Below are 14,727 nucleotides of genomic sequence, written 5' to 3' on the forward strand. Positions count from 1 at the left end.
AAAAAAAACACCATTCAATAAAAAAAAAAATCTGTTGTACATCTGTAGAACTCTCATGTCTAGTTATATTCATGCTATTTGCTTTAATTGAAAGACAACAGGGTCTGTCATAGTTGTAAACATCCCTTGAATATAGAAGTATTAATTATATTCAACTCCAAGAGGACTGGACACTGGCATTCTTGTGAGGTAGATTTAGTATTTAAAATTGTTCCCAGTATCCTCTGAGTCCTATTCTCCTCCACCAAGGTAGACCCACATTGGGGGTGCGGGGAAGGGAATAGATGATAACTTGAGGACTAAGGTCGGATGATTTAGACCAGGGGAAATAAGGGAAGGTCTCAGTGAATCCCTGGGAGATGTTTTGGGTCAGCTTTAGCTCTTGGCATTCTCCTCCTGCTAAAGTATCATTTGTTTCTGTGGGGAAAAAAAAAAACAAAACATGTGATGGAGACCACAGTGAATCCCAGCTTCAAGATTAGTCAGGTGATGGGACTCCCCTGGTGGTTCAGTGGCTAAGACTGTGCTCCTAACGCTGGGGGCTGGGTTTGATTCCTCCTCAGGGAACTGGAATCCATAGGAGGCAACTAAAGATCCCACCTGCTGCAACTAAGACCCAGGGGAGCCAAAAAAAAAAAAAAATTAGTCAAGTGAAACTGGATAGACCTAAAGAGTTGGGAAATAGATCAGGAAATGTGGTCCCTTACAAGGACCCCCTCCCTGTTAGTGTAGTATCAATCTCTTCTAACATGGGCTGATGACCTCTACTGACTTGGCCCTGAACACAGAAGCAGTGAAGCCAGGTAAAGTGGAGAAAGGAGGTGAACTACCATCTTCAAATAGCCAAGTAACGCCTTAACTATCTCCATCCTGCTAACGAAGGTCAGAATCCAGCCCAGCCAAAAGCCTGGAAAGGAAGCACAGAAGCATGAAAACCAACAACAGGGAACCTCACGATGCTTTCAAACGGCAGTTCGGTCAAGGTGTGTGTTTAAGAGTCATAGATCAAGTGTAGCACTCGCTTTTTATTTACTGATGCTCTCTCTTCTGAGGTTCTAACTTACATAAACCCGGTGAACAGCAGCAGCAAGAAGGCATAGGGATCTCAGCGTGCCTCTGATGAAATCCACAATGCCTCCTCGAATTCCCCGCCCGATGTTCTCTGTGCTCAAGGAGCCTCATAACCTTTTATGCCATTCTTGCTTCGTAGTTCCTTCTATCTTGGGTTTGAGAGGCCAGAAAATCTCAACTCACGTGCGTGTCCCTAGAGCCCCCGCCCCAGCCCCAAGCGTGGCTGCCCCTGGGCGCAGCAGTAAACGCGGCTGGAATAGAACAGGGTCCTCCAACGTCTGTTTCCACCTCTGATTTCCGTTAAACATTAGCTCTGCGCAGACCCCAAGGGGCCGGCCTCCGGGGGACGGAGCTTGGACACCAGCCCGACCGCCGCAGAGGGCCGGGGGCGCACTTCCTGCGGGACGGCGGGCGGGGACCGAGCTGACCGCCTCCCCTTTCCCGCCCCTCCGGCGCTCTCCCCGCCCCTCCCCCTCCTCCTCCCCCTCCCGGGACCGCCGGGCGCCGCGGGGGCGGGGCCGCGAGCTGGCTGGGCGGCGTGGCGGTGCGGGCCGGGCGCCCGGGATAAGGTGCGAGCGGACCCGCCGCAGGCTCGGGTGCCGAGCGGGGGCGCGCGGCGCGGCTCGGAGCGGAGCAGCCCAGCCCAGCGCGGCGCGGGCAGACGCAGCCGGCGGGTGGCGGTGGCGGCGGCTCCCGACCCCGCTGGTGCTGGGCCTCCGTTCGAGCGCGGCCTCGGCCGGGGCGCTGGGGGAGCCCGCGGAGGCGGGCCGTAGAAGGAAGCGGCGGCGGCGGCGGGCGCGTCCCGAGCCGAGCGCGCCATGTCTGGCGGGCCCCCCAAGGCCCTGCCGTCCACGGGGCCCCAGTCTCTGCGCGACATGCCGCACCCGCTGGCCGGCTCCAGCAGCGAGGAGGCCGTGGGCGGCGACAGCACGCCCAGCCCGGACCTGCTGACTGCCCGCAGCTTCGGCGACAAGGTGGGACGCGCGGGGCTGCGGGTTGGGAGACTGGTTGGGCTCCCGAGGGGGATGAAGGATCTAGAGCCCGGCTGGGCACCGGGCCGCGCCCACCCTGCCGCCCGTTTCCCGGGGGCCGGCGTGCCCTCACCCCGGAGCCTTGGGAAGAAGCGTCTCCTCTCTGCCGCCCCCGCGGGGTCGCAGCCGCGCAGGGGAAGCGGTCAGAGTCGAGGGCTGGCCGGGCTTGGCTGGTCTCGAGCGCCAGTGACAGCTGGTGGGGAGGGGTCCCTGCTCGCTGAGGCTGGAGGCGTGTGTGCAGTGCTCAGCGCCTGTGTCCGGGGATGGGGTCCCGGTTCCTCCAGATGCAGTCACTTGTAGCTCCACCAGTTTGCTGGGACTGCAAAGAAAAAAGAGTTAATGGTTTCCGTGGTCTTAACTGCCAGAGGCTTCTTACCCCCCGTCTGTCACGTGGGGAGTGATCTTTGTTTAGGTTTGCTGTGTGCCCCGGAGAGTCACCTGACTCAGATCCCTGCCGGCTGCGGGAGGAGAGTGCCCCTGTGGTTTTCTGTCTGGGGCTCCATTTACCTCTGACGGTCTCCCACGCTGTTTAGGCTTGGCAGAGGCTGGTTTTGTGGCTGATGGGAAGAAAGGTCGCCCTTTGACCTCCTTTGTGTAGAGGGAGGTTCCTGATTCTCTTAGAGCAGCATGACCCTCCTGCTGCTTTGAGGGATAGGAGAGTCCAGTGAGCGGTTAGGGACGGACGGCATCTCCCTTCCCCCCACAGGCATTATCAGCGCTGCTGTTGTGACTTAGTCACTAATTGCAGAAATTAGAGTTGTTCTCAACACCTGTGATCAGGATAGTCTCTCCTAGTAAAATACTAAATGAGTGCCTCTTTGTCCCAGTACTAAATGAAATCAGGAGACCCAACTTTCTTTCCCCCTTAGATGGGAGGACATATGGTGGTGAGTGAAATGAATGTGAGAGCACTGAGCAGTCAGAATAGCCAGGGAGTGGGACTTGATGAACCTTCCCAAGAGCTCTGTGAAAGCAAAGAGTAGAGTTGGGGGAGCAAGGGAAGGGACAGCATTAGGAGTAAGGGAACTTATAAAGCTAAGGAAACCAATGGGTTGAGCAACTGGAGATATGTGCGTGTCTGTTTGTGAATATTCCTCTTTATTTTATAGATTATAAACTATATGAAGGTTTCAGTCGCTTGGAAATACCTTGCCTATATTTGCTATTTAATAAGTAATTGTTGAATGATGATAATTTGTTGCTTTCTTAGGGACAGAGAACTTGGTCCTGTGTGTGCATGTAGAACAGGAATTGAGGTTAAACTTCTGATTTCTTTCTCAGGTCTATATAGGATAGTGAATTAATTATCTATGGCTGTGTAACCAATTACTCCAACATTGAGCATCTGAAAATAGTGTCTGGGTCAGAAATCTGGGAGCAACTTAAATCTCGGTGGTTCTGACTCGGATCTTTCACGAGCTTCCCTTCAAGCTTTGACACGGGCTGTAGTCACTGAAGACTGGATAGGGGAGTGGACTCCAGCTTCCACGCTCACTCACTTGGCTGTTGTCAGGGCTTCGTTCCTTTCCATAAGGCTGCTTGAGGTGACAACTGGTTTCCCCCAGAGCAAGGAATCCAAGAGATGGAGAGATCCCAAGATGCATAATCTCAGAAGTGACATAGCTGAGCCATATTCTATTGGCCACACCGGTCATCACTGGTACAGTCTGGGAAGAAGGTATAAATCCCAGGAAGTGAGAGTTGTTGGGGCCGTCTTGGAAGTTGACTGCTTAATGAACCACTGTTGGACACCTGACTCAGAAGTGTGGGCATCTTTGCTAAGTACTGAAAGGACAGATGCCCTGTGCCCCCAGGATCTAGTTGGTGGCCCTGAAGTCAAGCTTAAGTCTGATCATCCCTGCTTCCTTTACAGGGACCGTTCCCTGAGAAAGACAAACTTGAAGGCATTATTATTAATTATTGGAATATTTAATGTCTCATTAGAGCTATGAGGAGCATCAAAATGACCTCCCTCCCAAGGGCCTGATTTATAGTGAGCCACTTTTCCTTAGAGGCTTATAGAGCAATAGAATTTCTTTCTTTGACTGGGAGGAACATTTTCCTTGAGGCTTGGCATACACATATGTTCTTGTAACTCTGGAGAAAATTCTGCAGAGAGAAGCTTATCAAGCAACGGAGGTGAATCAGGACCGGTGGAAGGAAGCCTTCCCTTTGTCCCGGTTTCTCTTGCCCAGGAAATATCGGGGTCATGGGAGAGCAGGTAGGAGCATTGAGTGCTATGGTCTGTCTTTGAAAAGGAGCCTGTGTCGTCTTGCCTTTTGGGGCTCTGGGGTTGTGACCCTGGATGCCTGACTCATAGTCAGTTCTGGACCTGGAGAATGAGTGTTTGACAGGCTGTTCATAGTGCAGGGGTATTGTATTATGCAGAGGGGAATTGCTTTTTGTAGTGCTATGAAAGGGAAAGCCTTGCGTCTCAGTCCAGCAGACACTTCTCAGTGGCCTCTGGGGTTTGGGGAAGGAAGGAAAGACCAAATGTGATGGCCTTTTCACCCACAAAGTCTAAAATCATTCAAACCTTGGTGTGAAGGGCAGAATCCTTTCTATCGACCAAGGGTTGCTAGAAATGCTTTTGATGCTGGCTAAACTCACCAGGTCTTCTAGCGCTCTATCTTTTATCGCCACCTGAAATGTAATAAACCACTCGGCCCATTTATCTTTTTTACTTTCACCTGCAAACCACTCTGGGCTTGCTTTCCCCCTAACTCAGCCTCCAGCTCTTGTGTTCCTCCCAAAACATAACACCAAGTCCTCTCAAGCCCCACCTGTGGTTAACACCTCTACCCACATCCTCAACCTCTTCACTGAGCTCTTCCACCTACTTTCTGCCCCCTTAGGTAACTACTTCCCCTTCAAAGTCTTCAAAACGGAGGTATCTTTTCCTCCTCCACCCTGCTTATTTCAAGTTGAGGCGATGGGTGTCGGGGTCCTTTCCTCCTCCACTCTGCTTATTTCAAGTTCAGGCGATGGGGGTCGGTGTCCTTTCCTCCACTTCCTTTTAAAGACCAAGTGCTGCTCCTTTGAGGCTCATGTCATTGTATTTGCTCACTCAGAATATGTTTGAGGGCCTCCTACAAGCCAGGCACTGTTCTAGGAACTCGAGTCAACCAGCTGAAAACCCCTGTCCTGGTTGGTTATATTTTTAGTGATTTTATGTAATGCTGTGAGTGAGTGAGTGAGTGAGTGAAGTCGCTCTTTGCGACCCCATGGACTGTAGCCTACAAGGCTCCTCTGTCCATGGAATTTTCCAGGCAAGAGTACTGGAGTGGGTTGCCATTTCCTTCTCCAGGGGATCTTCCTGACCCAGGGATCGAACCCGGGTCTCCCTCATTGCAGGCAGACACTTTACCATCTGAGCCACCAGGGAAGTCCCTAAGTAATGCTGTGAAAGGAAGTCAAACTGGAGGGGCGGGGGAAGTGTTCAGGATCACTGGCTGTACAGAGGTGGGTTTCGGTAACCTTATTGAGAACTTGAGATTTGAGCAGAAAATTTGAAGGAGGTGAGGGAGTTAGCAAGTGGATGTCTGGAGGAGTGTCCTGGTAGAAGAAACAACCAGAGCAAAGTCCTCAAGGTGCCTGCTCAGCGTGTCAGGGGCTACCCTAGAAGCCAGTGTGTAGGGGCAGAGTGCTAGTGGGGAGGCCTTGACCATGGGTAGAAGGGGGAAGGGGCCAATGATCTAGGGCCTGGTATGCCACTCTCAACTTTTGCCTTGACTTGAGTACCGTTGCAGGGACTTGAACAGTAGGAGGGTATGATTTGACTTAAGTATTGAAGGATCACACAGGCTGTTGAATTGAGAATCCTTTATTTGCTTGCTCCACTGAGTTTAGTTTCCTTTTAGTCAAAAGGACATAAACTGAGTGCAAGCTGGCTGAAGAAAAGGGAAAAAAAAAAAAAATCTCTTGGCTCGTGTTGAAAAGCCACAGGTATTTTGGTTTCTGGAATGGCTGGAACAAGGTATTCAAACGATGCTGGGAGTCTGTCACTTTCTGACTCTTCGCTCTGCTTCCTTCTCTCTGTGTTAACTAGTGATGTTCTCAAGTCGGTGAAGGGATACAGTCTACAGACAAGGTTTGCAACTCCAGCCGAAAGAGAGCACCTCTTTCCTGATATTAATAATTCCAGCCAAAGCTCTGGGCTACAGTCTTCTGGGCCTAAATTGGGTCAGGTGCTGAATCTTTATAACTGATTGCCCAAAGCCTGGGCCAGGTCCTTATCTTTGGAGGGTAGAGAAGGGAAGTTTTTGTATGTATGTTTTAACTGTGAATATAAATATAGATGAAGTATATAAACGTTATCTGTATTAATAAAATGTATCTATACAGTTTAAAGAATAATAAAATGAGCACTTATGTTCCTACCCCCACCCTCTGGACATAGAGTTAAGGCATAGACTCTTACTCATATTTTGGAAGCCCTCTTTGTGCCTGGGAAGAAGGAGGTGGTTTCCGAAGCAGGGTCAGGATGCTACTAGGAGGAGGAGGAATGAATGAATGTTGGACAAGCATCTGTTGTTTCACAACTGTCCGTTACAGACCTCCCACTGCCGCCTTCGTCCCTACTTCTTCGTAACTTCCCTGCTTCTCTTATTCGTTAAAATCTTTAAACCCCCAGCTATCTTCCCCAATTACATCTTCACTGCAAGAACTCTGTCCAAATCTCTGAAACTGTCAGTTGCTTGACCTCGTGTCTTTCACCTCCATCCTTTTTCCCAGTTCAGTTGCCCTCTCTGTGGCCACACCCTCACACCGTGACACAGCTGTGCCCACTCTGAAATAGTGCCATCATATAGCTCTTATCTTGCCTGTCCTGCTGCCAGTCAGTGAGAACTGCTTGCATCTGTTCCCCAAAGGCCTGTGCTCACCGGACTCCTTTAGATTCCATGGCTCAGCCTGTCAGTTTCTTCTGCTGCTGTCCTTGACGCAGTCCCCTCACTCTCCTTCCTCTACATCCAGTCTGGGTCCTTCTGTTTGTCCCTGTCTTTTGCCCGTGCCTTGGGAGGCGAGGTACCTTGAGAGCTGCTGCCAGTGTAGCCTCACAGCTTCCAAGCACAGCCGGGGCCTTGCTGATGTTGGGCTTGTTGTGTTGTGCTCAGTCGTGTCTGACTCTTTGCGACCCCATGGACTAGAGGGGCTGTTAGTCCTGTCTTTACTATAGCCCAAATTGATGAGCCTAACATCCACACATTACATTCATATTTACATTCCCTTTTCCACCCCTCTGCAATTGTGCTGGAAGAGGGGCTGTATGGACTATAGGACCCCACCAGGCTTCTCTGCCTATGGGATTTCCCAGGCAAGAATACTGGAGTGGGTTGCCACTTCCTTCCCTAGGGGATGTTGGGCTGGGCCCTCCTTTCTTTCCTCCCATTCTGCACCGTGGCTGATGGAAGCTTTGCTCCTCACACCTTGCACCCCCCACCTCCACTCTACCCGCTCATTCTGTTGGCCTCACTTTCTGCCTTAGAGAAGTTAGAAGCTGCTGTAAAAGAACTTCCTTTCACCAAACTCAGGATGATCAGAATCTGTGGCCTCCCTTTCTGTACCTCCCACCCGGGTTGCAGTAGAAGAGATTCCAAGGCCCATCCTGGACTATAGGTACAGCCCACCTGCTCTGGCCTCTCAGAGGCCCTGCTTTTTGTTGGCCTGCCTCACTCCTGTGTCTTCACACACTCTGTCAACTGGCTCATTCCCATCAATTTTGTAAAAATTTAAAGAAAATTTTTATTAAAAATATTTTTTAAAATTGAAGTATGTTTGATTAGCAGTGTGTTAATTTCAGGCGTACAAGCACAGTGATTCCGTTTATGTACCTACATCCATATGTATCTTTCAGAATCTTTTCCCATATAGGTTACTAAAAAATATTGAATGTAGTCCCCTGTGCTATACAGTAGGCCCTTGTTGGTTTTCTGCTTTAAATATACTATTGTGTATGTTAATCCCAAGCTCTGAATTTATCCATCCCCTACCCTTTTTCCCTTTGGTAACCATACGTTTGTTTTCCATGTCTGCAGGTCTGTGTCTGCATTCCCATCGGTGTTTACACGTCCTCAAGTTGTTCTTGCTTCTAAAACAAAGAGCAAAGGAAACTCTTATGATGCTTCCTTCTCCATCTCATGCCCTATTTTGTGACTCCTCTTCAGAGCCAAACCTTTTGAAAGAAAGGTTTGCTCCTCTTGTCTCTAGTTCCTAACCTCTGGCTTACTCAGCCTACTGCTGTCTGGCTTCTGGCTTTACTACAGGTCCCTTGTGACTTCCTTATTGCTAAATCCAGTAGGCACTTCATATCTTTGCCTTCCCTGATTTCTTTTTAGGTTGAACAGCACTCGATCCTGCTGAGTAACCCCCTGTTTGAAACTCTCTCCTCGCTGGGATTTGTGTTTTAGAGTGTGCTCTCTGGAGCCAGGTTGTCTAGATTTGAATCCCAGCTCCACTACGTGTAGTCTTTGTGACAGTAAGTTATTCAACCTCTCTGAGCCTCAGTTTCCTCCTCTGTGAAAAGGGGATAACAGAAGTGAGTACCTCCATCACAGGATTGATACGAAGATGCAGTGATTCACACTTAGAGGAGCGCCTGATGCAAAGTGAGCCTTGAACAGCTGCGAGGTGGTAGTAGTGGGATTTGTTATTCCCTGGTACTGACCTCTTCACATTTTCTTGGTAAATTTCTGTCTGTTCTTTGTCAACTTGAATATTGGTTGTGGTCTGGTCAGGGAGTTAAAAACTACAGTAGGTTTTTTCAAACTGAGAGACTATAATGCAGGGAGTTAATTACATTGGTGCTGGAAGACATGTTGAAGTTACGCCGAGGACAGGGAGGTAACCCAGAGCCTAGGAATAGCCGGAAGCTGCAGTCACCCAAGCGGCGGGGGTTGGGGGGCCGGAGGAGGTGAGGTCAGCAGAATCCAGGAGCTTCTGTGGGAACTAGACCATGGCTGGACAGCTGAGCCAGTGCAGAGACCACAGGAAGAGGGAGCGCTGGAGAGGAAGCAGCTGCGGCCAGGGATGCTCTGTGACCCAGAGAGGAGGGCTTAGGGTTGGGGAGAAACACTCTGGCTTCTCTCCTCCTCTCGCTTAAGGCCTTTCATCTGTGGCATCCATTGGCCCCCGTAGCGTCCTTGATGGACACGTGATCCCAGCAGAGCCAAGTAACCAAACAGAGATTTGCTCAGATGGCTGCTGGGGGCAAAGAATCTCTATTTTTGTTAGATCATGAGCCATTGTTCCCTGTGATGTGGAGAGTAGAGCCAGAGAGGAAGGTGGAGTTGGAGAGGAAGAGGGGGACGATCGCTGAAGATCACTTGAAGCCTGGATCCACCTGTGCCGACTGTGGCTGAAGCCAGCACTGCTGCCCGGGCATCCTGGTTACAGGAGGGCGTGATGCCCTTTTTAAAAGTTCGTTTTTATTTTTGGCTGTGCTGGGTCTCCGTGGCTGCGTGCGGGCTTTCTCTAGTTGCGGTGAGTGAGGGCTGCTCTCTAGTTGCGGAGAGTGAGGACTACTCTCTAGTTGCGGTGAGTGAGGGCTGCTCTCCAGTTGCGGTGCGTGGGCTTCTCGTTGCGGTGGCCTCTCTTGTGGCTCCTGGGCTCTAGAGAGTGGGCTCAGTAGTTGCGGTGCAGAGGCTTAGTTGTTGCCGCGTCACGTGGGATCTTCCAGGACCAGGGATAGAGCCCGTGTCCCTGCACTGGCAGGCAGATTCTTAGCCACTGGACCACCAGGGAAGTTCCATGATTGCCTTTTTGTTTATACTCTTTTCAATTTGATTTGTCCCTTGAAACCTAAAAAAAAAACAAAAAAAGACCAATACGTCTACTTTAAAACATGAAGTGAAAATTAAATTTTACTTTGGGAGCTTGGAGTGGAGGATGATTAGTTCCTCTTGGCCACCCCCACTGCTGGATATGTTATAAATACAAGTGTATTATCAGCAAATCAGCTTCGGTGGCAGAGGTGTGTTTTCACCAGGTCCTTGAAGTTCAAGGAGGCTTTCAGATGCGGAGTGGGGAGGGCATCATGGGCCCAGGGAGCAACTAGAGCAAAGTTCCTGAGATGGAAGAGACTTGTGTCCACTGGGGTTGCGTTGGATTAGGTCGTGTGTCGGGAGTCGGTTTGGAGAGCCAGTATGGGGATCAGGGAGAGAGGAGGTGGGAAGACAGAGCAAGAGGAGGCTGAGACTGCTTTGGATGCTCTGATGTGGAAGTTGTATTTCTTAGGCAGTAGCCAGCCCGTGAGAATGTTTGAGCAGGGGCGTTGTGATCAGTGCTTGGGGTGGGGAGAGTCTGGCGGTGAAACAGCTAAGTTAGAAAGGTGTCAGTTTGGTTTAGGTTGCCGTTGCGGCCTGAAAGAAGAAAAATGAGAAGATGAAAAGATGACTAGTTTTGGTGCAGTGGGGATGGCTGGTTTTCTAGTCTGAGAAAGAGACTGGCGCCCTCACTGAGAGGGAGAGCACAGCTGGGGAAGCGCACGTGAGCAGGTGTAAAGATGGCCGGAATGCAGCATGAAGTCAAGTTGGGACAGCTTGTCTGAACCCTGCTGCTAAAAGCCCACTCACACTTCAAGGTTTAGCACCCGCGCTGCCTCCGGGAAGCTCTTCTTTGTTATACGAATGTGTAACTCCAAGCAATCCAAAGCAAGATGAGAGTGGAAGATGCAGAGGTTGAGGTCACAATTTAAACAAAGTGGATATTAGCCGTCAAATGGAAGGCAGGCGATCCTAGCAGTTTGTAGGACGAAAGGTGGTAGCTTGGGGGAAAAACAGGGTTGAGGGAAGGTCTTTAGGATGGGGGATCAGGGATTAATAGAGGTTACGGGGAGGAAGACAGATGTTCCTTGGTAAATGAGAGTCTCTCAGAATAGGTACCTAAGTAACAGGTAGTCGAAGGTGCAGTAACTCATATGTGAGCAATTGGGTTTGTTTCCTAGGCCCTGGGGCGGGGAGTCATACACTGTCTCACGTTTGCCTTGCCCACAGAATTCCTCATTTTGGCTGCCACAGAGCAGGGATCAAGAATTTGTGTGAGTGTGTGTGTGTGTGTGTATGTGTTGGGGCAGGAGGGGACAAGGGCATGAGTGACATGCAGAAAAGGTGTTTCAGGACTCTTATTTGAAAAAAGGCACAGAGGCAGGAAAAGCATATGGCATCTTTGGGTGTCAAAGTTTGGGCACTTCTCAAAACCTGAACCTCTTGAGTATCTGTTACATACCTGGCTCTGTGCTGGATGCTAGGGACATTGAGAAAGATTAAAAAAAAAGAGAAACATCTCTCGGGACTTCCTTGGTGGTCCAGTTGTTAGGACTCTGCACTTTCACTGCGGAGGGCAATGGGTTCAATCCCTGGTTGGGCAACTAAGATTCTACATGCTGCATGGTTCAACGAAAAAAAAAAATGTCTGTCTCCTGAGAGAGTCATGGTCCAGTGCAGAAGAGAGGAGACATATACCCAGATGGTTTGCAATAGAACGTGAAAACCCTAGATAATAAAAAAGGCCCTGCGGCCTTGGGCAAGTTCCTTAGCCTTGTAATGCCTCAGTGTCTCCCTTGTTAAATTTTGGATTATTGCACAGTAGTGTTCTGAAGTTTAGAATAGCGTCTGGCACATAGTAAGTACTGTGAAAGTGCTAGGTGTTGTTACTGCCTTAGAAGCAATAACTGGGGGTCCTGGGAGTCTGTACAGAACATGCACCTCAGTTGTCCCCACCCTGTAGCAGCCCTTGTCCGTTACTGGTTGACCACTGCATGGATGTGGTGTTTGAGCATTAAACTCTGAGCACTTTTCCAGCCTGCCCATGGATGGGTGAAGCAGGTTCAGCAGTGGAGGAAGCAGTTGGGCCAAGAAGTGTGGGTTGTTGGTGGTTGGAAGTCAGGCCAGTGTGCACTGAACTGGCCAGCGAGAGGAGACAGATGGGCACCACGGCATCTACATGGAAATAATGTGTAGGGAGTGTGGTAAGGAGTGACCGTGCTCCAGGAGCGTGGTGACTTTTCCAAAGGAGATGCCGTTTAAGCTGGAGGCTGAAGTAGATGTTTCCCAAATGGACAGGAAAGAGGGGTAACTGGAGCAGAAGAACCAGTCTGTGCCAAAGCTTGGCAGTGTCTTTTTGCAGGAGTGGTGGGTAGAGGGGAGGCAGCTTCAGGAGGGCTTTGACTCACTGGATTCAGGGGGTGTACTGGTCAGGAGTTTCGTTTGCAAACAATAGAAACCCAGCTCACACTACTTTAAGCAATACCATATGCACAGACCATTAAAGCCACCTTTTAGAAACATACAATGTAGTGATTTTTAGTATATTCACAAGGTTGTACAGCTGACAGACACCATTATCTAATTCCAGAGGGTTTTTGTGACCCTCTGGACCCCATAAAACTTGTGACCCCAGAAAACTCTTCATTCTCATTAGCAGACACTCCATTTCCCCGACTCCCAACCCCTGGCAATCACTAATCTGCTTTTGTTCTCAATGAATTTTTTTATTCTGGATATTTCATAAAAATGGAGTTACAGAATATGTGGCCGTCAGTCTAATGTTTTTAAGTTTATCCATGTTGTGTGTGTCAGTACTGATTCCTTTTATGGGTGGATAATATTCCATTGTATGGATAGACGACTTTCTGTTTATCCATTCAGCAGTTAATGAGCATTGGGTTTGTTTCTTAGATACATACGGTTGACCCTTGAACAATTTGGGGATTAGGGTGGTGACTCCAACGCAGTTGAAAATCCACATTTTAACCTTATAGTCAGTACAGTTCTACATCCACGGTTTCAATCAACCTTGGATTTTGTAGTGAGAAAAATCGAATAATAAGAGGACCCACATGTTGTTCAACAGTCCACTGTATACTTAAAAAAAAAAAGACACTAGACTTCCTGGTGCTCCAGTGATTAAGACTCCATGCTTCCAATGTAGGAGACTTGGGTTCGATTCCTGTTTGGGGAACTCGGATTCCAGCTGCCCTGTAGTGAGGCCAAAAAAAAAAAAAAAAGAAAAGACATGAAATACAATTTATTTAATTTTCTACAATAATTTTGACATTCGAAGTTAGTAGTAGTTTTAGACTTGAACGTACAATGAGGTGGTCGTCAATACCCTGATTATTTTTTTTTTAACCATCTCAGCCATTTTTAGGTATATAGTTCAGTTGTTCAGTTGCTTAGTCATGTCTGACTCTTTGCGATCCATGGACTGCAGCATGCCAGCCTTCCTTGTCTTTCACTGTCTCCCAGAGTTTGCTCACACTCATTCCCATTGAGTCGTTGATGCCATCCAACCACATCATCCTCTGTCATTCCCTTCGGCTTCAGTCGTTCCCAGCATCAGGGTCTGTTGCAGTGAATTGGCTCTTTACATCAGGTGGCCAGAGTATTGGATATAGTTCGGTAGTGTTAAGTATATTCATATTGTGGTGAAACTGATCTCCAAAGTTCTTCATCTTGCAAAACTGAAGCGCCGTACTCATTAAATATAACAACTCCCATTATCTCCCTCCCCCAGGCCCTGGTAATCACCATTCCACTGTCTCTATGACTTTGAAGCCTCTACTTTAGATTCTTCATATAAATAGAATCATAACAGTATTTGTGTTTTTGTGACTGGCTCATTTCACTTAGAATAATGTTCTGAAGGTTCATCCATGTTGTAGCATGTAACAGGATATTCTTTTTTAAGACTGAAAAATATTCCATTGTATGTATGTTGCTGCTGCTGCTGCTGCTAAGTCGTGTCAGTCGTATCTGACTCTGTGCGACCCCATAGACGGCAGCCTACAAGGCTCTGCCATCCGTGGGATTCTCCAGGCAAGAACACTACTACATTTAACAAATCAGTTATCCACTGATGGGCATTTAGGTTGCTTCCACCTCTTGCCAGTGCCTCAGTGGATGTGCAGCTATCTCTCCAAGATCCTGTCTTCGTTTTTTTTTTTTTGGATGTATAAACCCAAAAGTTTATATATATAAAAACTGGATCATATGCTAATTCTATTTTTAAAGTTTTGAGAAGCTTCCATACTGTTTTCTATAGTGTTTGCACCATTTTACAGTCGCACCAACTGTGCACAAGGATTCCAATTCCTCTGCATCCTCACCAGCGTTTTTTTCCCTATCTTTTTGGTAGTGGCCATCCTAATGACTATGAGGTTGTATCTTGTGGTTTTGATTTGCACTTCTCTGACTAAGGATGCTGGGCATCTTTTCATATTCTTGTTGGCTGTTTGTATATCATCTTTGGAGAAATGTCTATTCAAAATCAGATTATCTGATTTTTTTTATTTTTGAGTTGTAGGAGTTCTTTTTATATCCTGGATATTAACCCCTTATCAAATATGATTTACAGATGTTCTGTCCCATTCCGTAGTTTGCCTATTAACTCTTTTGATTTTAATCCTTTGCACAAATTTTTTTAAGTTTGATGTAGTCTCATTTGTCTATTTTTGCTTTTGTTATCTGTGTTTTTAGTGTCATATCCAAGAAATCACTGCCAATTCCAGTGGCGTGAAGCTTCCCCACCATGTTTTCTTGTAGAAGTTTTGTAGTTTTGGGTCTTTAATCCATTTTGAGTTAATTTTTGTATATGGTGTTAAGAAGAGGGTCCAATTTCATTCTTTTGC

The 14,727-nt window shown here is 48.3% G+C and overlaps 1 protein-coding gene across 5 annotated transcripts in view; it reads left to right on the top strand.

Moving 5' to 3' along the window:
- The first annotated feature begins 1,574 nt into the window (after positions 1–1,574).
- The window catches only part of SNX30 (sorting nexin family member 30), a 109,691-nt gene continuing 96,538 nt past the window's right edge, over positions 1,575–14,727 (top strand). For 2 of the 5 annotated variants that reach the window (XM_086316012.1, XM_086316011.1), the window contains exon 1: positions 1,599–2,045. In XM_086316012.1, coding sequence (XP_086172138.1) covers positions 1,890–2,045 — 156 coding nt within the window. In that variant the 5' untranslated portion in view covers positions 1,599–1,889. Of the gene's footprint in view, positions 2,046–2,968; positions 2,990–14,727 lie in introns of those variants that run through there. The other 3 variants (XM_086316005.1, XM_086316010.1, XM_086316008.1) reach the window with 3 other exon arrangements.

This window comes from Bos grunniens, chromosome 8 (assembly GCF_055505025.1).
Source record: "Bos grunniens cultivar Pamir isolate PY7600 chromosome 8, Bosgru_T2T1.0, whole genome shotgun sequence".
Taxonomy (NCBI): Eukaryota; Metazoa; Chordata; class Mammalia; order Artiodactyla; family Bovidae; genus Bos; species Bos grunniens.